The sequence below is a fragment of the Maniola jurtina genome, chromosome 9 (assembly GCF_905333055.1).
Source record: "Maniola jurtina chromosome 9, ilManJurt1.1, whole genome shotgun sequence".
Lineage (NCBI taxonomy): Eukaryota > Metazoa > Arthropoda > Insecta > Lepidoptera > Nymphalidae > Maniola > Maniola jurtina.
Window position 1 is genome coordinate 10,982,303 of NC_060037.1, and position 26,849 is coordinate 11,009,151.

A 26,849-nucleotide genomic window follows, 5' to 3' on the forward strand; every position below is an offset into this window, starting at 1 on the left:
ATAATCAAAATTCATAAATTAATTTTAACAAGGCGAAATAAGAACGATATAAAAAAAGATCGAAGATAGTATCGTTGTAAATAAATTGATACCGATATTTGTATCGTTACTAGAATCGATATTTTTTGCGAATTTCTAATTTAGGATGTAGCCGTTCATGTCAATTTTTAATATTTCGCCCTACTAAAATTCCCTTTTAAACTTAAGGTTGACTAACACAAAAAAAATATAGATAAATAAAAATGTCTAAATGCAAAGGGGCCAAATTCCTTCACGTGAAAAAATATAGCTTTAGGATCATATACCAAAGAGTTATTGTACATTATGAGCGAAGGATAGTATTTAAGTGGGGGGCATATTTAATTTTTAGCGTAGTTAGAAATTGTGACCTGTATATTGTTAATTATTTGACCAATATCCTCAATCTTGACATGTGTACGATTAAATGGTATCAATAAAGAAATTATTGTTAAGAACGTTTTCACTTATCGATTCAATATCAGTATTTTGAGACCGATGTCACAAAAATACCGGATAGGTAAAATTTAACCGATATAGGGGGTTCGCCGACTTTTAAAACGGCCGATTATTATTAGATAACCGGCTGATTAAATGATTTTACTGTTTACCGCCACTTAACCAAGGTTTGCAGCCTAAAACAGCTGTTTTACCTAACGGAGCTCGGAAGGGTAGTTTAACTGGCGGTTTCTGCGTATTGTCACCAACACGTTCTCGTTCAGAACAATCAGCGACTATGAAGTTTGGATCATGGTGGCTTTGGGAGTTAATAGGTACCTAAATAGGTGTTAAAAAAATTACCTCAAAGTATAGTGTCATTTTTCTAAATTTTCTTCGGAATAGTACTAGAAATCGCGTCATGCATTTTTTTTTAATTTTTTTTTCTTCGGGGGAGGAAAAAATCCCTACGGACTTCTGCCTGCTGGCAGGGTGTGTCCGACTCGCACGGACTACAATAACCTCCCCTGCCACGGTGAGCACGGATCTGCGTGGCTTTACGTCATGCTGACCTCCTAAATCTCTATCTTCTTCTTTTTCTTTCATGATATGATTCTTTCCTTCGCATCATGATAGCCCTTAGCATTCGGCTGTATCGTGTCCAGGCGTCTTCGCTCGACAGCATGCGCGCTATTCACGCTCTCCGCGTTGGTCGATCCTAGCGCTTCTGCCCTTAGGTCCGCGCAACCTGGGCATTCGAAGATTGCGTCATGCATTGCCAGACTCTAAGAGTTGTGGCAATCCTCTGCCAGACACCCTTAAAGTTTTTCCCTGTGTTAGTGACAATTGCAGGAAACTTTCATCTTTTGTAAAATAACGAAGGTCTGGCGCTCACTCGTTCTTTATTCCATTAGTATCAAAAGAGAACTCCGACCATTATGTAATTAATGGAAGAATCCACGACTCTCAGCAACGAGAAAACGATTCGGAGAGAGTTCAGATGTCGATATTGAATTGGGTAATATGACAACGTTATAACGTTCAATCATTGTTCGACTGATCACAAACCATGACTTAGCTAATTTTTGTCGCCTCATAAAAGTATTAAAGGTATGCTTTAATCACTTAATCATTTTCTCTCATTGACCTAGTGATTGTGTAAATTTGAAAAAAAGTAAAAATAGTGTCTTATAACATTCCAAGTAATCAAACACTTTAAATTTGGACACTTTTGTATGAAACAATTAGATTTGTAAGATTTTGTACATACAATTAAATAAATGTTATTAATATAAAATCGTTTTATTTTTCAATTCTACTCCGATTACAGTACAGTACACAGAATAGAATATCTTAATAAATTACAGTATGCGACAGTAAATATTACACATCGAACTTTAGAAAGAGATAATCGTCGGCATCTTCGGCTTCGTAGAGCGTTGTCTCTATCGTTCAGACTGTCAAATCAATGACAAAAAGTGACAGTATGAGTGACAGAGATGACGCTCTACAAAGACGAAACTGCCTATTATCTCTTTCTAAAGCTTGATATGTAATATTTACTGCCGAATAGCTACTTATATTATAAAGTAAATTTCACTGTTTTTGAGACTTATAAAAATATAATTATGAATAATTACATAGGTACAGATTTCCTTTTAAAAAATGGAAAAAAGAAATTTTGTGACATAATAAATAATGTATTGCGATTCTTGTAATAAGAAAACATACCTACCTGAGTTTTTGATCCAGTTTAATTTCATTAGGTACTGGATCTGGATGTTCTTTTTTAATGAAATTATTTAGTTAAAATTGATTTTAAATCTCATTTGATTTCTACTAGGTACACCTTATAATAATAATAACATTATACATCTTATTAGTTATTTACAATGTCATTCCATAAAATAAAATAAAATTATAACGTGTTACAGGCAAAGTATACAGAACTATGTAACAAATAGTTTCTTTGGAACCATAAGGCACATCCTGCTAATATAATCAAATTGTTATTTATGAAACTCTACCCAGAGGCTAAAATAAAGTAAAGGATAAAAGTAAGCAATTCAATATCACTTGCTCATTAATGGAGAAGGAAACATCGTGAGAGAACCTGTATGTCTGAGAATTCTCCATGTTCTCTAAGGTGTGTGGCAGCAAGGCCTTAACCCTTCTCATACTGAGGAGCCCCGTGCTCAGTAGTGGGATATGGGTTGATCATGATGATGAATAAAATTAATTCACTTAATGGTACTCAAAGCAAATATCGTTCACCAATGCCAGCAAGCGCTTGAGTGTGTAAAAAAGTCCGCAGCAAATACTATTTCTATTGTTTTATAATTCTGTGATTAAAAATGGATTTTTTCCTAGGCAATGCCAACAATTCATACGCTGCAGACTTTGCCTGTAACATTTGTGAAAAATCTTTGTGACCTATCTACACTGTATCAGAATACATTTTGCTCTTAATCCTAAGATATCTATACTCGGACTGGTAGAATGATTGCATGTAGTGCCAACATGTCGATAACGGCGTAGGGAGATAGTGCGGATTCTTCTTGCTGTAGTGGTTCAGATATATCGCCAATGCTACCAACATACCAGACCACGCGTATCTGTAAGAAATTTTCTTTATCATAAAGAGAACATTAATAATCCATATACATTTTATGTTGTAAATGCCAAAGTTTCTGCTAGGTTTTCACGGCCCATTAATTTAACTTGTTTTTGACCAAAGGTACATAAACAGCCTGGGAAGAACATAGGCTACTTTTATCCCCGAAAATCAAGGAGTTCCCACGGAATTTAAAAGATCTAAATCCACATGGAGGAAGTTGCTGGGATCATTTATTTGTAGTTGCTGGCATAGGGTACTTTTATCCCGGAAAATTATTATCAGATCAGAGTTCCCACAGGATTTTTACTAACCTAAATCTAGGTGTACAAAGGGCACCATCTAGGTTTCTATAAATACGAAATATGTAAAATCACACTAATATTATAAGGCGAAAGTTTGTGCGTGTATGTTTGTCACTCTTTCACGCAAAAACTACTGAACGGATTTGGCTAAATTTGAAATGGAGATAGATTATACCCTGGATGAACACATAGGCTACTTTTTATCCCGGAAAATCAAAGAGTTCCCACGGGATTTAGAAAACTCTAAATCCACGTGAACGTAGTCGCTGGCATCATCCAGTTAATAATAAAGGATTTGATGAGATACTTACTGAAAAACGAACGGTTTGCTAAACAGCAGGAAGGATATAACAATAGACAGCGCTTTCCTCATGGTGGTGACTGTGACGGCGACGGTGGCGCCGCACAGCCGCACCAGCGACAACACCGCCTGCAGCCCCATATACCCGCTCACACTTAGCAGGAATATGTTGGAGTACATTGTTGCTGGGTTCTGGAAGGAAATTATATCTTTTAGAGTTGCGTACCTCAAAAGGAAAAACGGAACCCTTTTTGTCACTCTCACTCACTCACTTTGTTGTCTGTCTGTCTGTCTGTCCATCCGTCCGTCCGTCGTGTCTGTCAAGAAAACCTATAGGGTACTTCCTGTTGACCTAGAATCATGAAAGGCAGGTAGGCAGGTCTTAGCACAAGTAAAGGAATAAATCCGAAAACCGTGAATTTGTGGTTACATCAAGAGAAAAAAAATTAAAATATGTTTCAATTTTCAAAATAAGATACCAAGTGGTGTATCATATGAACGAGATTTACAAATAGTTTTTGATTTATCGTGCAAAATGTCGGAAAAAATATCCGAGTACGGAACCCTCAGTCTGACTCGCACTTGGCCGGTTTTTTGAAGTATGATATCTGTTATTTTTAGGGCCCCAAAGGAACTCTATTACTAGGCACCCAGCTGTGCATCTGAAAGTGACTGCAAAGTGAAAGTGACAGTCAATTTAAATAATTTATTTCCGAAAACATTGTTATGTTATGTTTGGTTAGATCCAACTATTTTCCTAACTACAAAATGGTGTTTAGTAACATTTGAGATCAAAAGTGCAACCACTTTTGTCATTGCTAGATTTTAACTGTTTATGTTAAGGACAACCAGCACTCTCCCCTCACATACACAAGCGACATTATATTAGTTTGACTGCATAATGCATATTACTTAGATTTAAACAATAATTGGAACCAATACAGTGAAGTGAAAGTGACAAGAAAGTGAAAGTTACCTGAGCACAATAAGTGAATCCATCAGTCAATATACCACTAAACCCAGTAATAACAACCAAATAGACACAAGCTATCGCATAAGAGTAGAACACTACTTCGTTGTTGGTTGCTTGGAACTGTTTCATGGCCTTCTCTTGGACATTACCGATGATTGCATCACATAGTAACGCTAAGGAGATCACTATTACACCTATGATGTCAAAGTTGGGCGATGTTTTTGAATCAGCTGTAAAAAATGAAGAATCGTAAATTAAGTAGGTGCTTACTTAAATATGGAGATAAAACTACAGAAATGATATCGAACGAATAAACCAACAGCTTTGATCACCTCTCCTGTAGGTTAAACTTTTTGGTTGATTCAAAATGTTTAATAGACGGTGCAATGCAAGTGGTTTATTGATTTATTTATTTATTTGAACTAGAAAGTTATAACAATAAAGAGAAAAAGAAAGTAGTTTGGTGTATGTTATGGGCTTATGGATTGGGTATTATTTGTCAACAATATAAGCAGCATGAAAATGTTATTTTCCTATATGTGTATTGAGTAGGTCTAACTTTTCTTGAGTAATAAAAATCACATACAAACAACAAACATACAAGTAACAAATAATATGGAAAGACACAGGTTCCCATTTATAAAATCTATACTAATCTATACTAATAAATAAAATTGGAGTGTCTGTCTGTAATTTTGAAATAACTACCACATATTAAGTTCATATGGTTATTTGAACGATACCATAACTGAATCACACGTTTTTAAAATTTTTGTCTGTCTGTCTGTCTGTCTGTCTGTTTGAAAAGGCTAATCTTTGGAACGGCTGAACCGATTTTAACGGGATTTTCACATACAAGTAGAGGATTGACCAGGGTGTAAAATAGGCTACTTTTTTAACCGACTTTCAAAAAGGGAGTTGTGTTTTTCTACCTATGTACACCGAAATCTCCGAGATTTCTGAACCGATTTGCGTCATTTCTTTTTTAATCGATAGAGGAACTTTGCGACATTGTTTCATAAAAAATTTGGAGTCCAACTCCTCAATCCTGATGCTGCAGGGGATCTGACCAATCCACGCGGGCGAAGCTGCGGGCATCAGCTAGTCTCAAATATAATTACTATAAAGACTGTGTGTCTGTATAAATTTTTTAAATTTAATTTACAAAGTAAAAAGAACTCACCTAGAGTGAACATAGTCAGTCCTATACACATAATAACAGCAGCCACATAGTCCAGGAACCCATACCTTTTGCCCAATATTATAATACTGCCGATCATCACTGGTATGAGCTTGCAGCTCTTAAATATTAACTGAGTTGGGTAGTTCAGGTAACTTAGTGCTAGGTTCGAAAACGCCATTGTGCCTAGGGTTAGAGCTGCTAAAATAGCATATGTCCTTATTGGCACCCTGTAAAGAAATAAAGTCTAAGTCAAAGTCAAAATCATTTATTCAAAGTAGGTACAATTGTAGTCTTTTTGATGGTTGAAATTGTTAAAGTACGATATAGTGGTGAAAATTAATTACGTACTTAACTTAAAAATAAAGCTACGAGGGTTTCAAACTCGCCCATGTCTGATAATCAAGAAATATCAAATAGTGCATTACAAAAAATACAAACACAAAGTTTAATTATTAGTTACTGATTTTCAATTTATAAACAAAATTAGTATATTATGTATGTACATCTGTTCGGCGGTTCTAAATTAGTGATAAAAAGAATCAAAAACTATTTCTTGCAGTTCTTATTCACAGCTATCCTGCAATCTTTTCAATAGTACATTAGTTTGACTTATATAGTCCATCATTGCATGGGGTGAGTTAGCATCCAAGTGTAACAAATGTACAATATTGTTTTATACTTAAGCACTTTTTTTATGATGTATATTTTATTATCATTTGATAAATAGTTACTAAAGTAATTGTATGAAATACTCACTTTCTCTTTATAGGATTCCTTATAAGCGATTCTACATAACTAAGACTCATTGTAATTAAAAACTGTATTAAAGTAATATATAGGCTCACTGGCTTCACCTCAGGTACTGAGAATATAAGTTCCAAGAAATATCCATACGCTAAATAGCATACAAACACAAAGACAGAACAAATAGCAAACTGCAGTAAAGGGCTAAATGATGTTATATCTAGGCATAATATATTGATTTCTGATTTTCTACTCTGTCCATTGGTGCCTTCTGCATCATCTATCTTAATCAGTACTTCCTTTGAGGAATTCATTTTCTTAATATCACAGATAAACCTTTTTAAAATATAATTGAATTGAACGCCAAATGAATTATTCCATGGTTAACTGAAAATAAATGTAAACTTAATAATAATTGTTTTATAGTTACTTAGTTTTTTGTCTGTTATTATCATGGTGGTAATTTGTACTGAGAACAAACAAGAATCAAAAAAACTATAGAAAGAAAAAATTTAATTTTTTATTCCCTTCAGGAAAGGCAAAGGTCTTAGACCATGCAACCTACAAGATTTTGATTTCAATATTTCGTTTGAAACTTGTAGGGTAAGGTGGTCCGTTAATCAAGTCGTAAAAGTTCCAGTATAGTAAGTATTCTACATAGTTTTAAACACAAAATCCCATCTAATTTATATTGTTTGTAAACATATCTATTGTTTATAATTATTATGAGGACAACAGGAAACAAGGATCCCACAATTTTCTGATAAGAACATAATTACTTTGCTTCGTTTTTAATAGATTCAAGAAATGATCGACTTACCTATGTGGTTATATACATTAAATTTATTGCTTAAATTAACTGTTTATCATAATAATTATGGAATAGATACCATTATTTTTATTTTTTACTGAATTAAGATTTCATAAACGTTCGTGTTTCTGTATGTCAAAATGTCATTTGCACAGACCACGGTCCACGAATCCGGAGAGTCATTTGGATTTTGGTGATGTCGACGATGTCGTTGATGTCGTTGATACTTTTTTTTTTCTTTAAATCTGGCTTTACTCTGATTAGCCAATGTCAAGTTTGTGATATTTTCAAGTTATTGAATTTATACAAGTATGGACTCCGTCTGCGCCGGCGCCCACCGACACACGCGCGGTGCCTCCCTAGAGCGCTTCCCAGTCAGTTCCACCACCAAAAAACACCAACTAACACAAAAACCAGCCACTCTTAACAAAAAAAACACTCCAGACAAGCACAGCACGCGCGCCAGCAAACGCCATCACAGACGAAGTCCTCGTTGATACTTGATATTGACATTTGACACTTGAAACGCACATGATTCTATTTTGCGTTCAGCAACAGCATCCAGATTTACATTTACTTAGATTTACAATTTTACAATACAATTTTTAAATTCATGACTTTATTATGTCCCATGCGTAATTCTCCTTGGCTTACTTGTACAAAATCAGTTAATTATGGCTTATTCATATTAAAAATCCATAGTAGATGGTAGAAATCTACTGGTAGAAATCACTGATTGGTAGAAATATTATTTATGGGCCTTGGTAGAAATTTATATGAAAAAATAGCAACTCCGTAATTTCATTTTTCTGATTCTGTGTGGTCCTAAACTAAACAAAATAATTTATTAACAAAGTGAAATCGTTTTCTGTTATAAAATCCCTTGTTTATTTGCATAAATAGTGCCAATATTAATAATAAGAAGGGTGCGTGTAATTGCATACGCATGTAGATTCCGTGTCGTTTTGGTGCAACAACTCGAGTTCGGGAAACAGCACGTCAACTTTCGCAGATCAAGCTGACGAACTGAACTGCAACAATGATGGACTCGGACGGGTCCGGTGCGGACTTCTGTCGGTTCTGCAGGTCGGAGGCGTCATCCGACCGGCCTTTGTTCCACCCCTGTATATGCACTGGTTCGATAAAGTGGATCCATCAAGAGTGCCTGGTACAATGGATGCGATATTCGCGGAAGGAAATCTGCGAGTTGTGCGGGCACCGTTTCTCGTTTATGCCGATTTATTCCCCAGATATGCCGCGCCGGCTTCCTATTAAGGACGTGGTTGGAGGATTGGTTACCTCTGTGGCATCTGCTGTAAAAGATTGGCTGCATTACACTCTGGTTGCATTGGCTTGGCTGGGAATAGTGCCTCTGACTGCCTGTCGAACGTACCGATGCTTATTCTCGGGATCGTTAGAGCCGGTGATATCTCTGCCATTTGATATAGTATCAGCTGAGAACCTTGCTAAAGATGTCTTCTCTGGCTGTTTTGTCGTGACGTGTACTTTGTTCTCATTCATCGGATTAGTATGGTTGCGAGAGCAGATCATGCACGGCGGTGGTCCTGATTGGATGGAAAGGGAAAACCTGCCTGCTCCGGCTGCTGAGGACTTACCTTTACAAGATAATAATAATGATCATGTGAACGAAGGTGCAGGGGATGATGGCGGGGCGAGAGAAGAGGCCAACGGTGAAGGGGGTGATGATCCTTTAGTGGGAGATGAAGCAAATTGGAATCCAATGGAATGGGACCGAGCTGCAGCTGAAGAATTGACCTGGGCACGTTTACTTGGCTTAGATGGCTCCATGGTGTTTTTGGAACATGTTTTCTGGGTTGTGTCCCTAAACACCTTATTTATTGTCGTGTTTGCCTTCTGTCCGTACCATATTGGCAAACTTGGGGCAGCATTGGCCGGTTTGGCAGCAGAAGGTCCATTTGCCGGCTTGCTAACTGCATTAGCGGGATATGTGATTGTTGGAGCTATCCTGGCAGTTTTACATGGACTGGCATCTTTACTGCGATTGAGGAGTGCTAAGAAAGCACTGGGTTTCTGCTATGTGGTGGTTAAAGTTGCCTTGCTGTCTGTAGTTGAGGTAAGTAACAGTTTCATTCATCCTAAAATTTATGTACTCTAAAGGCTATAATCCAGATATACTCACAAATCTATGCCCCAAAGAGCATGTTAAGCCATTGGTTCCAGTAATTATCACTAACATCTGATAATAATTGTTAAATTTTGTAGAAGAAATCATGTGCTTTTTTTCTTTTGGAATGTAGATGTGCAGTATTCTAAGTCTCTTTGTGATTGAAGGTCCCTATGTGAAAGAACAAACAAATACTTTCAGATTTATAATATTAGTAGGGTTGATAATACCTGTAATAGGCTTAAAATCTTGCTTACAATCTTTTCTCATTGTTGCTTCAAAAGGTTACAATTTATTAGTCAATTTTTTTTCCTTCAAGTAGGCAATAGTTAATCTAAAAAGAATATTTAAATGCATGAGTAATACATGAAAATCTCTTCATAGTATAAACAAAGTCTATTATTAGGACAGCTTTCTATAACCATTTTAGTTAAAACTGTCAACTGCTAGTTCAGAACTAGTTGATGTCCATAACTTTGTTTGTATGGATGTAGGTTCTTAAAAATCTTGTGGGAACTCTTTGATATGTCAGGATAAAAAGTATCCTACGCCCAACCCCAGGATGCAAGCTATCTTTTTGTCAAGATTGTTTCAACAACAGTTCATCAGTAACAAACAGACAGACCTGAGCTACTTTAGCATTTGTAATATTAGTATGGACTCAGTGTCTTAAAGTAAATCGTACCTTCAAATTGTACCCACAAACCTTTTGTAAATATAACATTCTTTTTAAAGAGTTATAAATACCTTAATAGGCTTTAAAAATCTGGTTTACAATGTTTCCTCGTTGTTTCTTCACAACTTTATTGGTTTAGTTTACCTTGAAATAATAATCGAGTTACTCCATAAAAAAATATGTTAATCATATATTTATTTTGAAAGGCTAAGTCGTTTCTCAGAGATGAGAAATAATACTTCAGCTAAATTTAATGTGACTAAATAATGTTTCATAAGAAATCTATCATTTCAAAGATATAGCTTGTTAGGTAGGGCATGGGTAGAGTGACCGGTGACATAAAAAAACTGGCCAAGTGCAAGTCAGACTCGCACACTGAGGGTTCCGTACTCAAGTATATTTTCCAACATTTTGCACAATAAATCAAAAACTATTATACATAAAAATAAATGAAAATCTGTTTTAGAATGTAAAAGTAAAGCCCTTTCATATGATACACCACATGAAACTTACTTTGAAAATTGAAACACATTTTAATTTTTTTTAAATGATGTAACCACAAATTCGCGATTTTCAGATTTATTCCTGTATTTGTGCTATAAGACCTACCTACCTGCCAAATTTCATGATTCTAGGTCAACGGGAAGCACCCTATAGGTTTCTTGACAGACACGACAGACAGACAGACAACAAAGTGATCCTATAAGGGTTCCGTTTTTCCTTTTGAGGTACGGGACCCTAAAATCAAAACTCATCAGTCATCACCCATCGCTGTCACTTGGCTGCAATCTGCACTCTACTCCATAAGCCATCTCTGTCACACAGTACATCTATAGCCATATTATGTACATATTTAATTATAGAGGACCTCAGAAATATAAAGATGATTTTATAGAACTTTGACAAAAGCACCTGCTCCAAACAGGTGCAAAATACCAGTTAGATTGTTTATTGATCCAATGATAAAAACAATAAGTTTATTTTGCAATTCTGTTGGTTAACTGTATATAAATTGCCGAACAGGTGTAAAATTCCAATAGAATTTTTACAATTACTTATTGCTATACGCACCAGTACAATTACATAATACAATTCTACCTAGATGTATGGCGAAGTTTAGCTATTGGATATTTTTTGCCCCAGATAATCAGACTTTCCCATGGGATTTTTAAAAACCTAAATTCACAAGATGAATTTGTAGGCATTAGGTAGTCGTATGAAACAGTAGTTTTAGGTTGAAATCTATAGAGCACACTTTGACTGCTTAGACTTGAGTTTCATTTAAAACAATATAGATTTAGTCCAGCAGTATAACATTATCTCATTTTTAACCCCCGGCCCAAAAAGAAGGGTGTTATAAGTTTGACGTGTGTATCTGTCTGTGGTATCGTAGCTCCTAAACTAATGAACCATTTTTGATTTAGTTTTTTTTTGTTTGGAAGATGGCTTGATCGAGAGTGTTCTTAGCTACAATCCAAGAAAATCGGTTCAGCCGTTTGAAAGTTATCAGCTCTTTTCTAATTACTGTAACCTTCACTTGTCTGGGGTGCTATAAATTTTTAATTTACACTTGTAAGTGTCTTAAGTCTGAGCAAAGTCCACACTTTGACTCTATAGATCTCAGCCTTACTGGTTCACAACTGTGTTGAGGATGTGTTTGTTCATGGCTAACCATATGTGTATGTACAATGTACAGTTCATTCATACAGCACGCTAAGGATAAGATTGACTCACATACTAATGCACAATGGATTAGATACCCCTTGCCATTGTCCCATGCTTTATAGCACCAAATAGATAGACTAGTTAGGTACACTGTACCTGTATCACCTCACCACATCTCACCCCACATTCCACGTGAAACAAAACAGCCCATAATGGTTTAATATCATTTCAATTCTGTTTTCTTAGATTGGAGTGATACCCCTAGTCTGCGGTTGGTGGTTGGACCTCTGCTCTCTCTCAATGTTCGACGCCACCCTCAAGGATAGAGAGTCGAGTCTCCAAGCTGCCCCCTGGACTCTCATGTTCATACACTGGCTTGTTGGAATGGTCTACGTGTATTACTTCGCATCCTTCATTTTGCTACTCAGAGAGGTTCTCAGACCAGGGGTTTTGTGGTTCTTGAAGAATTTGAATGATCCGGATTTTAGCCCTGTGCAGGTGTGTACGAGATCCAGTTTTTTCTAGTCTGTCTGGCCATAAGGTTATACAGCAGTTCTTGATATTAAGGGAGATGCGACGGGTCTGCCCGGAAATTCAAATTTTATTTGGTTTTTAGCAATTTGTAAACTAATACGACAAAGTAGGCTTATGGCATTCTATTTGCGACAATAACAGTATCATCCTCATTTATTTATACAAAAATCTTTACTTGAATGGGTCCAGTTTAAGAAATTAGCTCTAGTATCGACTGTAACTCACAAATTAGTCTATTCTAGAGCTAATTTCTTAAACTGGACCTTATCAAGTAAAGATTTTTATATAAACACGTGGAAATAATACTGCCATTGTCGCAACTAGTATGCCATAAACCTATTTTGTCATATTAGTTAAAAAATTGCGAAAAACCAAATAAAATTTGAATTTCGCGGGCAGATCCGTCCTTGCCCCTTAATAAAAATAAATATAAAGTATTTTTAACCTCATAATTATGTACAGAGCATTAATAAGTAACACATACTATAAATCCAAAAGTTACGCTATCGAAGGTTATTGGCTAATTCTGTAACGCTCATTAATTTGCACTGTGTCTAATTATAAAGTCAAATCAATCCGATTAATCATTAAGTACCTAACTTGCGTAATATGTCGAATTCGATCGTTTAAAATTCTCAGCTAATAAATATGCAGCTAATAAATATTCAGGAAAAACTATGTCTAAGTATCCTGTTCAATAGGATTGTCTGCAAAGTACCCTCGTAGCTTTAGTTTTAAGTTACTTAATTAATTATTACCACTATATCGTATAAATTTAACAATTTCGACCATCAAAAAGAGTACAATTGTACCTACTTTGAATAAATGATTTTGACTTTGACTTTGACTTTAATAAATCAAAAATTCTTTTGATGATACACACTATCAACTAAATAACACAAGTTCAAAAATGTATTTGTTTTATGATGCTTTTATTTCAAGAGAGAGACCACAGACAATAATGACACAGACAATAGACAATATATAACATTCTGCTTAAGTGACTTTACACGATAGTAATGGTGACTTTATACAACATCTCCCTTTTTAAATAAATAAATTATTACAATTTTTTAGTTGACATTTTAAGAAGTTGAACACTATAACATGACATGACATTATTGAGTAAATTGCTAATTAGTTAATTACAAAGAGACAATTTTTTACATAGGTACATAATATAATAGTTTAAGTTTTACATATAAAAGTATAAGTTTTAAATTACATTTAAAGTTACATTTAGTTAAAAAGTTACAAATCATATTTCATAGGTAATTTAATTTCTCTACCAGATCTAGTCACATACTTGTAAAATTCCTTAGGTTTATGAACTGAATCCATGAATGAATCTGTAAATGAATCATGGTCTGCTTCCACCTGTCTCTCGCTTGGTTCCTCTTCCCTTTGACTAATTTGGGTTTCAGAAGCATTGGATTGCACCTCGGAATCAAACTTGTGACAACTTTCATTGGACGTGAACCTTATCTGTACTCTATTTCTCCTGTACCTATTACCTTTACTGTCTTCTATTATATATGACCTCTGACACTTTAACCTTTCTTTAACAATAGCAGGAAGCCAGTCTGAATTAGGATTCTTTTTAAAAGTGACATGATCACCAGGTTGTAAAAGTGGTAATGGTTTTTTATTTCTATTGTAATAACTTCTACTTTGTGCTCGGTCTTTATCAAAACTTTTTTTATAATCACTGAAGGTGACTACTTTAGGTTTAAGCTTTTTATTAGTGACTGGTATATGCATTCTTAGATTTCTGGACATTAATAACTGAGCTGGAGATGGAAAATTTGCTTTAGGTGTATTTCTATACTGTAATAAAGCCATGTATGGATCTTTATTAGACTCCAAACATTTTTTTAATAAATTTTTCATAATTTTGACAGAACTTTCAGCTTGACCGTTAGACTTTGGGTGGTATGGACTTGTAAGTTTATGTTCAATATCCCAATTATATAGAAATGATTTAAACTCTGCTGAATTATAAGGTGGACCACCATCGGAAACCAGGGAGACTGGTATCCCGTGGCGTGCAAAAATAGATTTTAACTGTATTATTATGTTAGAAGCTGTATATTTACTGTTCAGCATTGCTAATTCAATAAATTTTGAATAATAATCTGTGACAACTAAATAAGTTTTGTTATTAAAATGCATTAAATCAATACCTACTTGCTGCCATGGAAATTTGCTTATATTATAGCTTTGCAATGGCTCTGACTGATTATTAGGCTTAAATTTAGCACAAATAGAACATTGATCAACTAAATTCTTTATATCTGCACTCATGTTTGGCCAAAAAATAATATTTCTAGCAAGACTTAGACACTTATTGATGCCTTGATGACCTTCATGGACTTTCGTTAACATTTCATTTTGCATTGACTTTGGAATAATTAATCTATCATTTTTAAACAATAAATCATTAATGACATGAATTTCCGCCTGAATATTCCAGTATGACTTCAATAAAGGATCTACTTGATTTTTATTAGTAGGCCATCCATCCTGACAGTACTTTTTTAACATTTGCAATTGACTATCTAATTTAGTAGCTTGTAAAATTTTATTTTTGTACTCTTCACTTATAGCCAAGTTAGAATATACTGCATTTACATGACATGACAAATCTGACTCATAATTTGGAATATAGTTTTCTTTTAAAGCTGCCCTAGACAATGTGTCTGATATGTACATTTCTTTACCAGGCACATGAATTACATTTAAATCATAAGCCTGTAAGGCAAGCATCATTCTTTGTAGACGTGCTGGTACATCGTGCAAAGGTTTTTTAAATAAATAGACTAAGGGTTTGTGATCTGTATGTACAGTGACCCTATTGCCATAGACATATTGGTGAAATTTTTCACAACCAAATTGAATAGCGAATAACTCTTTTTCTATTTGAGCGTATCTTTCTTGAGTTGTAGTTAGAGTTTTAGAACTGTAGGCTATAGGCTGTTTATTTTGCATGAGCACTGCTCCTAATGCTTTCTTTGATGAATCGACTGACAAGACTATAGGTATATTTGGGTTGTAATGAGCTAAGACAGGTGCATTTGTGATTGCATTTTTTAAAGATTGGAAACTTTTTTCACAATTTTCATCCCAGACCCAGACTGAGTCTTTTTTTAGAAGATTTCTTAAAACTTGAGTTTTTTCCGACATGTTTTGAATGAAAGGACCTAAATAATTTATCATACCTAAGACTCTTTGTAGTTCTTTGACATTAGTTGGGGTAGGCATGTTGACAATAGCTTTGACTTTTTCCTGATCGACCTTAGCACCTTCTTTACTAAAGACATAGCCTAAAAAACATACTTCTTTGACTGAAAATTTGCATTTATCTTTATTTAATTTTAAATTGACTTCTCTTGCTCTCTGCATGACTTTATATAATCTTTTGTTATGAATTTCTTCTGTTTCCCCATATACTAGAATATCATCGACAAAAACTAAGACTCCTTCGAGATCAGCAAAAATTTCTGTCATTACTCGATGAAAAATTTCTGACGCAGCATTAATACCATAAGGTAATCTTAAATAACGATAACGACCATAAGGTGTTTGAAATGTGCAAAGATCTGAGCTCGCACTATCTAGTTTCAGCATCCAAAAGCCAGAAAAAGCATCAAGATGTGAAAAATAAGAAGCACCTTTTAATATTGACCTAATTTCATCTATACTTTTAAGAGGATAATGTTCTCTGATAATGTATTTATTTAAATTCCTAGGATCAAGACAAATTCTTAACTGACCTGACTTTTTGACAGTGACTACAACAGAATTTACCCATTCAGTAGGATGTGTGACTTTTTCTATGACGTTCATTTCCGACATGCGATCCAATTCTTCTTTTAATTTGCTATATAATCCAAATGGAACTTTCCTGGGAGGATCAACGCATGGTACTGCATTGTCCTGAAGCTTCAAGCGACAAACAGGAGGTAGACATCCAAGACCCTGAAAAACATCATTAAATTCTGTTAATATTTGACTTTGAGACATTTTTTTATTGTTGATCGCAAAGACTCTTTTTAAGACACCTATATCAACACATGTAGGTAGACCTAAGACTGTAGAACAACTAATGTTAGCTATATAAAATGATATTCTTTGTTGACAACCATTAAAATTGCAAATTAAATCACATTGACCTAAAACTTCTATCGACGACCCATCAAAACCTTTTACATTGGCTTGAGACTTTTTAATTATTGACTGTGACAATTTTAATGTTTTAAATGTATTATATGACATGATATTTATATCAGCACCAGAATCCAATATACATTTGACTTGTACATTGTTTATAAACATGCTAAGATACCAAGACTTATTAGAATTTGAAGAATCACTGCAATTTTTCACCATTCCTATAAAAAATTGTTCACTGTTAGACATCTGTTCTGTAGAATTGACTGTTGACTGTAAATTTCTAATGTTATTTTTGTTAAAGTAGCAAAATTTTGAAAAATGATTGAGACGATTACACGAATTGCACTTAACTCCTTGAGCTGGGCATTTGAAGCGATGAAATTGACCACACCGTCCACAGGTTTTGTTATTGGCACTGCGCTGACTAAATGGACTCTGACTGCGTTGCCTTGACTTGACTTGACTATGTGACATACTTTGTTTATTTGAAGAACCTCCGGACCTTGACCTTGGTCTTTGCCTTTGTATGTGCATGACTGTGTCTGGACATTGTGTACTCTCAATTTTTTGAGCATTTTCTTGCGCCATTATGACGGTTTTTGCTAGTGTAAGTGTTCTTTCAAGAGTAGGGTTGTTTTCTTGCAGTAATCTTTGCTTCACATTGATCAATTTGGAACTCATGTTCGCTATAAAGATGTCTCTGATTAATGAGTCTTTTAGCTCTCCAAACTCACATTTATTTGCTTTGTTCTGCAAGTCAGTGATGAAACAGTCAATAGTTTCCTCATCTTTTTGGACCCTCGTGAAAAATGAATGACGTGTCATCGTTAGGCTTTTTTGTGGCTCAAAATGATTGTCAAATTTGTTTTTTACTTCCGATAATGTTATCTTCTCTAAATCCAAGTTAAAAGAATTGTAAATCTCCACGCCTTTTTCACCGACAGTGTGTAGCAATATGGCTATTTTACGTTTTTCGGACGCAGCTTCCAGGTTCGTGGCGAGAAGGAACATTTGGAAACTCTGCCACCACTTCTTCCACTCCACTGCATTGCTCTGGCTATCAGCCTTCGAGACGACAAGTTTGGGAACATTATTAAAAATGTTTGATGTCGAACACGTGTCGTTTGCCGACATGACTTGAGGAGTTTTTTCTGTGTTCGGCATTTTGTCTAAATTGTTTTAAACTGTAAATTATTTAATTAACTTTTACGACTGATTTACTAATTTTCGACAAAATCTTGGCACTTTTTAGCAGTTTGACTATTCATTTTAATTTTAATTTTTATAATTCTGACACCATGTTTTATGATGCTTTTATTTCAAGAGAGAGACCACAGACAATAATGACACAGACAATAGACAATATATAACATTCTGCTTAAGTGACTTTACACGATAGTAATGGTGACTTTATACAACAGTATTAAAATAATACTCTTGAAAAAAGCATATTACACAGTTGATTAGTGAATTGTATTGTATAGTAATAGTGACTCGTAGCTCGTGTTACAGTTACCGTTAAACTTTGATCTTGATTTTGACAGTAAAAAGCAAATCGTGTTGCACTCATTATTGACAGCAGTAGACTCATTGGTGACAGTATTCATATATCCCTGAACACAGTTAAAGGACAAAGGTATTTTGGTTAAGTTGACCAACGCTGACTTGTTCAACCCATTTTACTTTTGGTGACTGTCACAGTTTAACTGTAACCGCTACTTAACTTTAACCGCTCGTCATAGATAAATAGACCAACCATTAAAGTTTTTTTTTTGATATTTCTACACTATCTGCAATCAGTCATTTATGTCGACTATAATAATCAGATTGTATGAGTGCGTTACGGGTTGGGAGAAGGTCACTCCATCAAGAGACTCTTCTCATAGGGACCATTATAGAAAAAACTGGTCAAGTGCGAGTCAGACTCGTTCCGTATCATCGTACAAGACATAGGTTTTCTTGACGGACATGACGGACGGACGGACAGACAGACAGATTCCGTTTTTCCTTTTAAGGTACAGAACTTTAAAAACTAACGGAAAAACCATCGTTTGTTTTTAGGAAATGATCCATCTACCAGTATGGTCTCACATACGTCGGCTCGTGGTGTCTGCTATGGTATTCGGTACGGCTGTACTCTTCATGCTGTGGCTGCCTATCAGGGTGATCAAATACGTCTTGCCTGGATTCTTGCCGTACGCTGTGGCCGTCCATACTGAGGCACCTGTGAATGAGCTCAGTTTGGAATTGCTGTTGTTGCAAGTAAGTAGATAACGCTATATACCACTACTAGAGGATGTCCGCGTGGATTTCCGTTTTTTTTTTATCCCGTAGGAACTCTTTGATTTTTCGGGATAAAAAGTAGCCTATGTCCTTCCCCGGGATGTATCTCAAGTCTGTGCCAAACTTCATTAAAATCGGTTCAGCGATTGGGTCGTGGAAACGTAGCAGACAGACAGACACACTTTCGCATTTGTAATATTAGTAAGTAATGGATTATAATATGTCGAATTATTTATTATCAAAAAGCTTGTCGCGTTAATTGTAATGAAAATACCTAGTTACTTAGGTTCAAGTAAATTCTTATCAAATTAGCACCAATCACTCTCAAACGACATTCATAATATTCATTGATAGTTACAGTTTTATTTAAAACAAGGTATTAACTTTTGATGCTTTTAGAGTTTTTTTTTTTGTATTTCTATTGCTGCTATATAAAAACAAATAATAAAAAATTCAAAAAGACTGCCATGAAAATAATAATTAAAAAGTACATAATCTGGTACAATGGTGCACACCATAACCAGTTAATGGTGTGTGTATACCATTAACCGATTTTTTTGTATTGGACTTAACTATAGCACTCTGTAGGTTAAACTTTGGAAATAGTATTGTATCAGTAACACCCATATTTAACCCTGTTGTTACAGGTGATCCTTCCAGCACTTCTAGAACAATCTCACACACGTACATGGCTGAAGGCAGGGCTCCGCGCGTGGTGCGCCTGCGCGGCCGGAGCCCTGGGGCTGCGCTCGTATTTGTTAGGCGAGGCCTCGAGGGACAACGAGCCTAATCCCCAGCCACATCCACCGCATCAATTGGGGGCTGCTCATCGGGTAAGATTAAAGTGTCTCTTTTTAGGACTTAGTATACCTCATAATGGAGAATGGAATCCTTATTATGATGGCTTTGCTGTCCATCTCTCGGGTCTTCTTCTTTGTCGTTACACTCTTGGCAGAGCGGTCGTGGTCATCATGAAGTGACGTTTTGGGGGGCAGATGTTACACGCCTCACGAGCATTCGCCACTTCTCCCTGCTGGTTGACATTCTGGTACATTCGTGCACGGCACCGCCCACAGCGGACTTAATTTGGTCGGTCCATCGCGTAGTCGACCTTCCTCGCCCTCTGGTACCCTCCACCTTGCCCTGCACCACAAGACGCTCAATGGAGTCACTCTCACGCCGGGAGACATGTCCGAAGAACTTTAGTATGCGACCCTGTACTAACGCCGAAAGACGTTGTTTAATGCCGAGTTCTTGGAGTATAGAGATATCTCGGGTAACTAACTGATTTACTGTAAATAATTTACTTTAAAAAAATCTAAGTGTGTTGAATTCGCACTGCCCAATACTACGACATTAATTTAATGACAAATATATTGAAAATAGAAGTGAATTCGTATAGTTGAATCCCAAAAAATTAAATTAAAATGTGTTTCAATTTTCAAAGTAAGATAACTATAGCAAGTGGGGTATCGTAAGAAAAAGCCTTACCTGGACATTCTAAAACAGATTTTTATTTGTTTTTATGCATAATAGTTTTTGATTTATCGTACAAAATGTCGGTAAATAGAGTACGGAACCCTTAGTGCGCGAATCTAACTCACACATGCCCGCTTTTTTTCTCCCAGGCGCTGATGTGGCGTGACGGGCCGGCCGGGTTCGAGCCGTACGTGCGAGTGTCGTGGTTCCCCGTGCGGTTGGGAGCTCTGCTGGCGTTGGTGTCTGTTTCACTCGTCATGGCCAGCGCGCTTACTCTTGTAAGTTCATTTTGTTATTTATTGATGCTAACTCGAATACAAACTCATAACTTGAGGTTTAACAAGTTAGCAGTAGTGTTTAAGCAAGCAGATTTGTGTGCTTCGAACAATCACATTATGGCGACGTTGTTCTATACCCCCACGAGTGAGGTTTGCGTCATAGAGAGAAACTACACTGCAAAATTTCAAGTTACTAGGCACCTACATTGCATAGCAGTCAGTCAGTTTCTTCTTTTATATTATAGACGCGGATACCCGCCATATGCTGCTACGCTAAAAAAGAATGTGCCTAATACATTGTTTTGGTATTCTTAAACCATCTTCGCCTTGTTGCCTTTCTAATGAAACCGGTTTGGGGCATATCACTTGGATGATTTCAAAATCTATTAACAAACATATAGTTCGCGACAGCTCGAAATGGCAATCGCGGTAGGGACGCCCCGCGTACGCGCACAACCCCGCGCTTACCCAGTGGCTCATACCCCGATTGCCATGTCGATCTGTCAGAAACTATAGGTAGAAACATTTTTTGCCTTTTATATATTACGATTTAATCAGCAATTAATGCTGATATAATGATTTAAAAGCAACAGTATTTAATGGGTGTATTTTTATTTTAGGTTATACCAGTGGCTATAGGGAGAAAAGTCATGGCACTATGGTTACCGAAGGCATCGGAAGGTGTCCATGAACTGTACACGGCAGCATGCGGTACGTAAATTAATCTATACCCTGTTTAGGGAGACGGATAAGGATAGGACGGATAAGGATAGGAAGGTCTGATAAGGAAGTAAAAATTCTTGTTATTTTGTTGGCCTGCTGCTCAATTGCCGTAGAATGACAGCTACAATGTCAAGATCGCTATCACCTCTGATTGGTTGACGCTCGCTCACTATTGGCTACAATGCATTCTTGCAACAAGAATATCCTAAATTTAGCCAATAACAATCGCGGTTGTAATAATGATTGATGCAGGTTTTACGGAATCGAACTAAATGATGAAGACGATGAATACCTTTGTTTAGGAATGTACGTCTGTTGGGCGGCGGGGCGGGGCGGAGCACTAGCGGCAGGCTGGGCGCAGGGTGGCAGGGCTGCTCTACTGGCTCGGGCTGCGCTGTGGACCCGACGTGCGGCCAGGGCTGCGCTAGCGGCTTTAGCATTGCTGGGACTCGTGCCGCTTATGTTCGGCTTGCTATTGGAACTGGTAAGTGTCTCATGTTTAGATAAAGTATCCCACGTTTGAGTGACTTACAAAGATCTTACAGAAAAAGTGTCGATTCGATTTTATTTTGTTTCCAGCAGAACAAAAAAGTAAGTTCCATATTTTGCTTTGAAAAAATAATTTGATATAACTAGTGGTCAAAGTATATCAGGTGACCGTGATGAAAACCAAAGTTCTCAAAAAGAAAGGCATTATTTCTTACATCTAACACACATGATTCCATTTTGAAAATTAGTCGCAAAAGATTTTGTACCATAATTATCATGCAGTAAAAATAGAGCTTTTAATCTATGGCACTAACTATAAAGTAATTTTAAACAGCTCCATAAAAATGGCGGCCTCAAAACAGCTGTTCTGTTTGGCGGCCATTTAAAAACGAACAGAAATAACGTCCGTGCAAAAAAAATATCTTACTCTCAAGTCACACCTAAAGAGGTTTTACTTTCTAAAATTAAAATACTAGATTAATAGACTTATTGTGGTTTATTTTTGTTACAGGTGCTAGTAATTCCACTCCGGGTGCCGCTAGAACAATCGCCAGTATTATTCGTATGGCAAGATTGGGCCCTCGGAGTCCTATATACGAAGATAGTCTGTGCTCTCACTATGATGGGCCCGGATTGGAGTATGCGACGGGCCATTGAGAAGGCGTATAGAGATGGCATTCGGGAGATGGATCTCAAGTAAGTGTTCAGAAATACTTTAAAATAGGTGCCTGTTTTCCGTCTATATGACAGATTTGGATGGTTGGGTGTCTTTACAAAATAAGATTTTGATCTCTGGAGCAAAAGTACGCGACGAAAGTCGGGGTATGAGGCGGGAGGACGCCCCACACACCTGCGCTATCCCGCAGCGGGTTAGCGTTGGAGCTGTGCGGGGCCTTCCCACCCCGATTACAACCGAACCTACAGACGATCTTACGGCCACGTTCATTTTTTTCAAACAAACAGCATACATTTTACATAATTTTAACCTTAGTCTAGTTAATTCCAATACGCCAGTTAAGTGTTCAAAATGAAGTAGATTCATATTTTCCAGTGCATTTACAATTACATAACATTTTGAAGTTGTTTGCGAATCTTTTCTCAATTGCACCAATTTTTTTTTTAATTTGAACCAGGTTTATACTGCGCGAGGTGGCGGCACCGTTAGTGCGATGGCTGGGCCTTGCGCTGGCGGTGCCCTACGCGCTCGCGCACAGCGTGGCGCCGCTCGTGGTGACTGCGCCGGCGCAGCGCAACTTGCTGGCGCGCCGGGTGTACCCTGCTCTGCTGCTGCTGGCCATGCTCGCCGGCCTCGCGCTCTTCCAGGTGAGTTACGTGTCACTGCGGTGCCTTACGTTGGCAGCTCACCTTATGTTAAGTGATTACCGCCGCACATGAAGATTTGCAGTGCCAGAGGAACCGCCAATGCGTTGCCGGCCATTTAGGAATTTGATGGTCCGCCCCTTGAATAACCCTATGTTGTATGGTAGCACCGCAGAAGGGAGTTGATTCCACAGTTTGCATATGCGGGGAAATAGAATCTGGTGAAAAAGGTGGTAAGGGTGAAATTGCTTACGGTGACGTGCGGTGCGTTTGTAGAAAAAGGAGGGTGTAATGAGGTCAGTGGTAGATGCTCTTTACGATTCAAAAGTAAAATATTTTGAATTTTGAAACAAAGCACTCCCTAATATAAAGGCGATAGAACACGCAAAGAGAGCTTCCGTTTCTGCAATGCTCCAGGCTTTCCAATGAGCCAGTTAGTTTGGGATACGAATCCACAAGTCAAACACCCACCCACCTTTGGTTCCGATCAAATGGAAGTTGTTACTGGGGATATAGATATAGTATGAAAAAAGTACGCTTTATTAATCTTACGCTTAGACTGTAGTCTATTTTTTTTTTTTACAGATACGTCAATTCCGCAAACTGTACGAGCACATAAAGAACGACAAATACCTCGTCGGGCAAAGGCTCGTCAACTACGACCATCGGCGGCACAAACAACAACAACAACAGCAAAACACCGTCGCCTCCAACTAGGGAGAGAGATAGCAGATAATGGTGGCCGAGCGTGCGACAGAGACAGGCTTGTTCCCCTTCTATGCACTTGTGCGACTAGATTTTAAGGTAACTTTTGCAGGCCGGTCGCGTATTTGATGTCCGATCCGATTATTGTAAATCGATTACTTTTTCGACATGATTTCTTTAGAAGATACTCCCATGACTAAGAAATATTTTTCAGAAATTCTACCCGAGCAAAGCCAGGTGGAAACTTGTCGATAAATATAATCGGATCCGACAGTAGGATGTTTGCGGTTGGCCTTAGTCTAATTTTACCACGGCTTGGAGAATTACGTTCGATAATTTTTGTGGGTTCATAACTTCCTAATGATTGTATAAAATGTGATAAAGGAATAAATGATTGATAAAAACTAAATAAAGCAATATTAAATATTGTAAATTAGTGTCATTTCTTTCCTAACTTGAAGCACTCGTTCATCGGAAATTTTCTCTTTCTGTGTGGCTATGATTCCGAAAAACTCAGGTTTGAGGTCGGCGGTAAATATCAGAGATCGTCTGTCAGAAAACTTTCTGTTGCATTAACTCTGCGAGGATCAGAAACATACGTTTGAACCGCCAACCTTTCTGATTACAGTCCGCTCCTATAACCGTTGAGCTATTGAGGCTTAATTTGTTTAAAATATTACTGAGTTTTTCGAGATCACAGTCATCATATCGATGAATATTAAAATTATTAACAGGTAATGAAAGAATGTAAAAGTATTTGTGAAATATTTTGATAAACACGCTGGTCTTCTTAATTCCGTTGTTTTGTTAAGTAGGTTATACTCAATTTATTTATATATGCTCAATCCAATGTTTTTGTCTTCTATTATTTAAACAGTTTTTTGAAGTCGACAAAATTAATCTATGCCTTTTATTTTCCAAAATAGACCGAGTAAAGCTAGAAAAAAATAGAGAAATATTACTTAACAACAAGAAACATTGTAATTTGTTTGATAAATATTATGTTAATATTTTGAAACGTATTTTGTCTAGATGTTTAGGTCTATAATAGCGATATACCTATATTAAGTCTCTAGCCCAGTCTTTCGCCTTTTCTGTTTTAAATAATAATATGGTTTGTGAATTATTTTTTTATTAATTTCGTTTAAAAATTGTTTTTGTTGATATTATAATATTATACGTTTCTTTATAAAATATTGCGTTCGTTTAGAAATAGGAAAATTGTTTATAGCTTTTGGTTTAAAAAACTACGTTTCTTTATAAAATATTGCGTTCGTTTAGAAATAAGAAAATTGTTTATAGCTTTTGGTTTAAAAAAACATGTTTTATTTTATTTTTAAAACTGTTTTTTCGTCGAAAAGGTGAAAGAATTTCGTGCATATACTGATCTTAATTTTATGTATGTAAATATTCTTCGTATTTTTATTAAACTGTAAATGCTAGAATCGGTTGCGGAGAAAGGAGTTGTTGTGGATAGATAGATGTAGAGGAAGGGAATACTAATTTGTAAATCAATAAAAGATTTATTTCATTTTTGCTGTTTTATTCTAACAACTAAGGACCTTTTAAATTTATAAAGGCGAAAGTTTATGTGTATGTGTGTGTGTATGTTTGTTACTCCTTCTCGCAAAAACTACTGGACGGATTTGGCTGAAATTTGGAATGGAGTTCCTACGGGATTTCGAAAAACCTAAATCCACGCGGACGAAGTCGCGGGCATCAGCTAGTCTAGTAATAAAAATGTTTATAGGTAAGTAGGTACTTGGTAGTCGATTTGTACGAAATTAGAGAACTTGAAATGTTTAATTTGAGCGCCTATATTACTTTCCCCGACGACATATTTATGTAACGAGGCCGTGGTTTGTAATCAAGGCCTCGCTGCGATATATTATCGAGGTTGGCGATATATTGTGTTTGTGTAGGGTTACCATTTGTATTGGTAAAGCTACTGCTCAGCTACTTGATACCTGCAACACAGTAAGAATATGATATTACATATAGCTGAGCTTCGACGAAACCGTCTAAACAGTGCGGGACCAACCAGCAACAAAGCCTACGTAGCCTAGGTACGTACAGTCAGCAACAAAGTTTCATCGGTTGTATCCGTCCATAGTCGCTTGTACGGTTGCAAACCTAGCTTTGTTTCTGTCTGTACTTTCTTACCTTAAAGATTGCCTGGTAGAGATTGCTCTAAGCAATAAGGCCGCCTTTGCACACAATTGTTTTTTCTGTTCTTCCTTCTGTGTTGTCCGTTTACATATTTTGTGTGCAGTAAAGACTTCCTATCTATCTATCTACTTAGGGTTTACTATGTATATAGGTACTATAGCGAACAGACCTACGCAGTTAAGGGCCTGTATCGTCGTCGTGACTGTCATTTACCATGAGATCAAAGGCGTTGGACTACTGTGTCTTTCTTTACACAGTGCCTGCAAGTTGGTTCGTACTTAGGTAGATAGAGATAGTAGATACACAGTTATCTTTGAATGTACCTACAGACCAAGGTAATCTGTGGCCACGAAGACTCTTCAATACAAGGGCCTAACCACAGGGCCTAAGTACGTAGGCCAATTCGGGTCGCTCCTTCATCCCGCACTTACCGCACGATTGCTCTGTCCAGACGAATTCGTAGAACCTCTCTTTGTAATATTATATATCTACTTATGCTCGTAGGTTGTCACTTGTTACAATATCACGTACAGTTTATTACATGCTACTGGTCTCCAGTGTAAAAAATTCAGTAGGATAGGCCACTATGGACACCCTGTTTTCAAGACACGAGTTGAATTCATATCGCCTACGACTAAATAATACCGCCTTTGGAACTTTTATGCTCGCGTCAGTCACGTCTAGTATAAATTCGAAGTGTGGATCGTTTGCTCTGTAATAAATTTCCCTTATTCATATAGACCTACAGTTTTAAAGGCGTAAGTATACGAAACAAATGCGGTACCATACCTACTAGTTCCCGACAGTCGTGATCGCAAACGG

The 26,849-nt window shown here is 36.6% G+C and overlaps 2 protein-coding genes across 3 annotated transcripts; one reads left to right on the top strand and one right to left on the bottom strand.

Moving 5' to 3' along the window:
* Positions 1–914: 914 nt before the first annotated feature.
* On the bottom strand, positions 915–7,523 carry LOC123868092 (adenosine 3'-phospho 5'-phosphosulfate transporter 2). 2 transcript variants are annotated; one of them, XM_045910453.1, is made up of 6 exons: positions 7,401–7,523; positions 6,589–6,963; positions 5,833–6,059; positions 4,653–4,879; positions 3,687–3,868; positions 915–3,071 (listed from the first exon to the last, which is right to left on the bottom strand). In XM_045910453.1, the coding sequence occupies exons 2-6, from the start codon at positions 6,888–6,890 to the stop codon at positions 2,894–2,896; spliced, it is 1,116 nt and encodes a 371-aa protein (XP_045766409.1). In that variant the 5' UTR covers positions 6,891–6,963; positions 7,401–7,523; the 3' UTR covers positions 915–2,893. The 2 variants fall into 2 exon arrangements, with proteins under 2 accessions (XP_045766409.1, XP_045766408.1); XM_045910452.1 differs by having other exon boundaries at positions 7,397–7,523.
* Positions 7,524–8,156: 633 nt separating this feature from the next.
* LOC123868085 (E3 ubiquitin-protein ligase MARCHF6) lies at positions 8,157–25,389 on the top strand. The gene is made up of 10 exons (XM_045910438.1): positions 8,157–9,482; positions 12,121–12,372; positions 18,643–18,843; positions 19,512–19,697; positions 20,493–20,621; positions 21,242–21,332; positions 21,647–21,828; positions 22,345–22,529; positions 22,967–23,156; positions 23,739–25,389. The coding sequence occupies exons 1-10, from the start codon at positions 8,427–8,429 to the stop codon at positions 23,868–23,870; spliced, it is 2,604 nt and encodes an 867-aa protein (XP_045766394.1). The 5' UTR covers positions 8,157–8,426; the 3' UTR covers positions 23,871–25,389.
* The last annotated feature ends 1,460 nt before the right edge of the window (positions 25,390–26,849 follow it).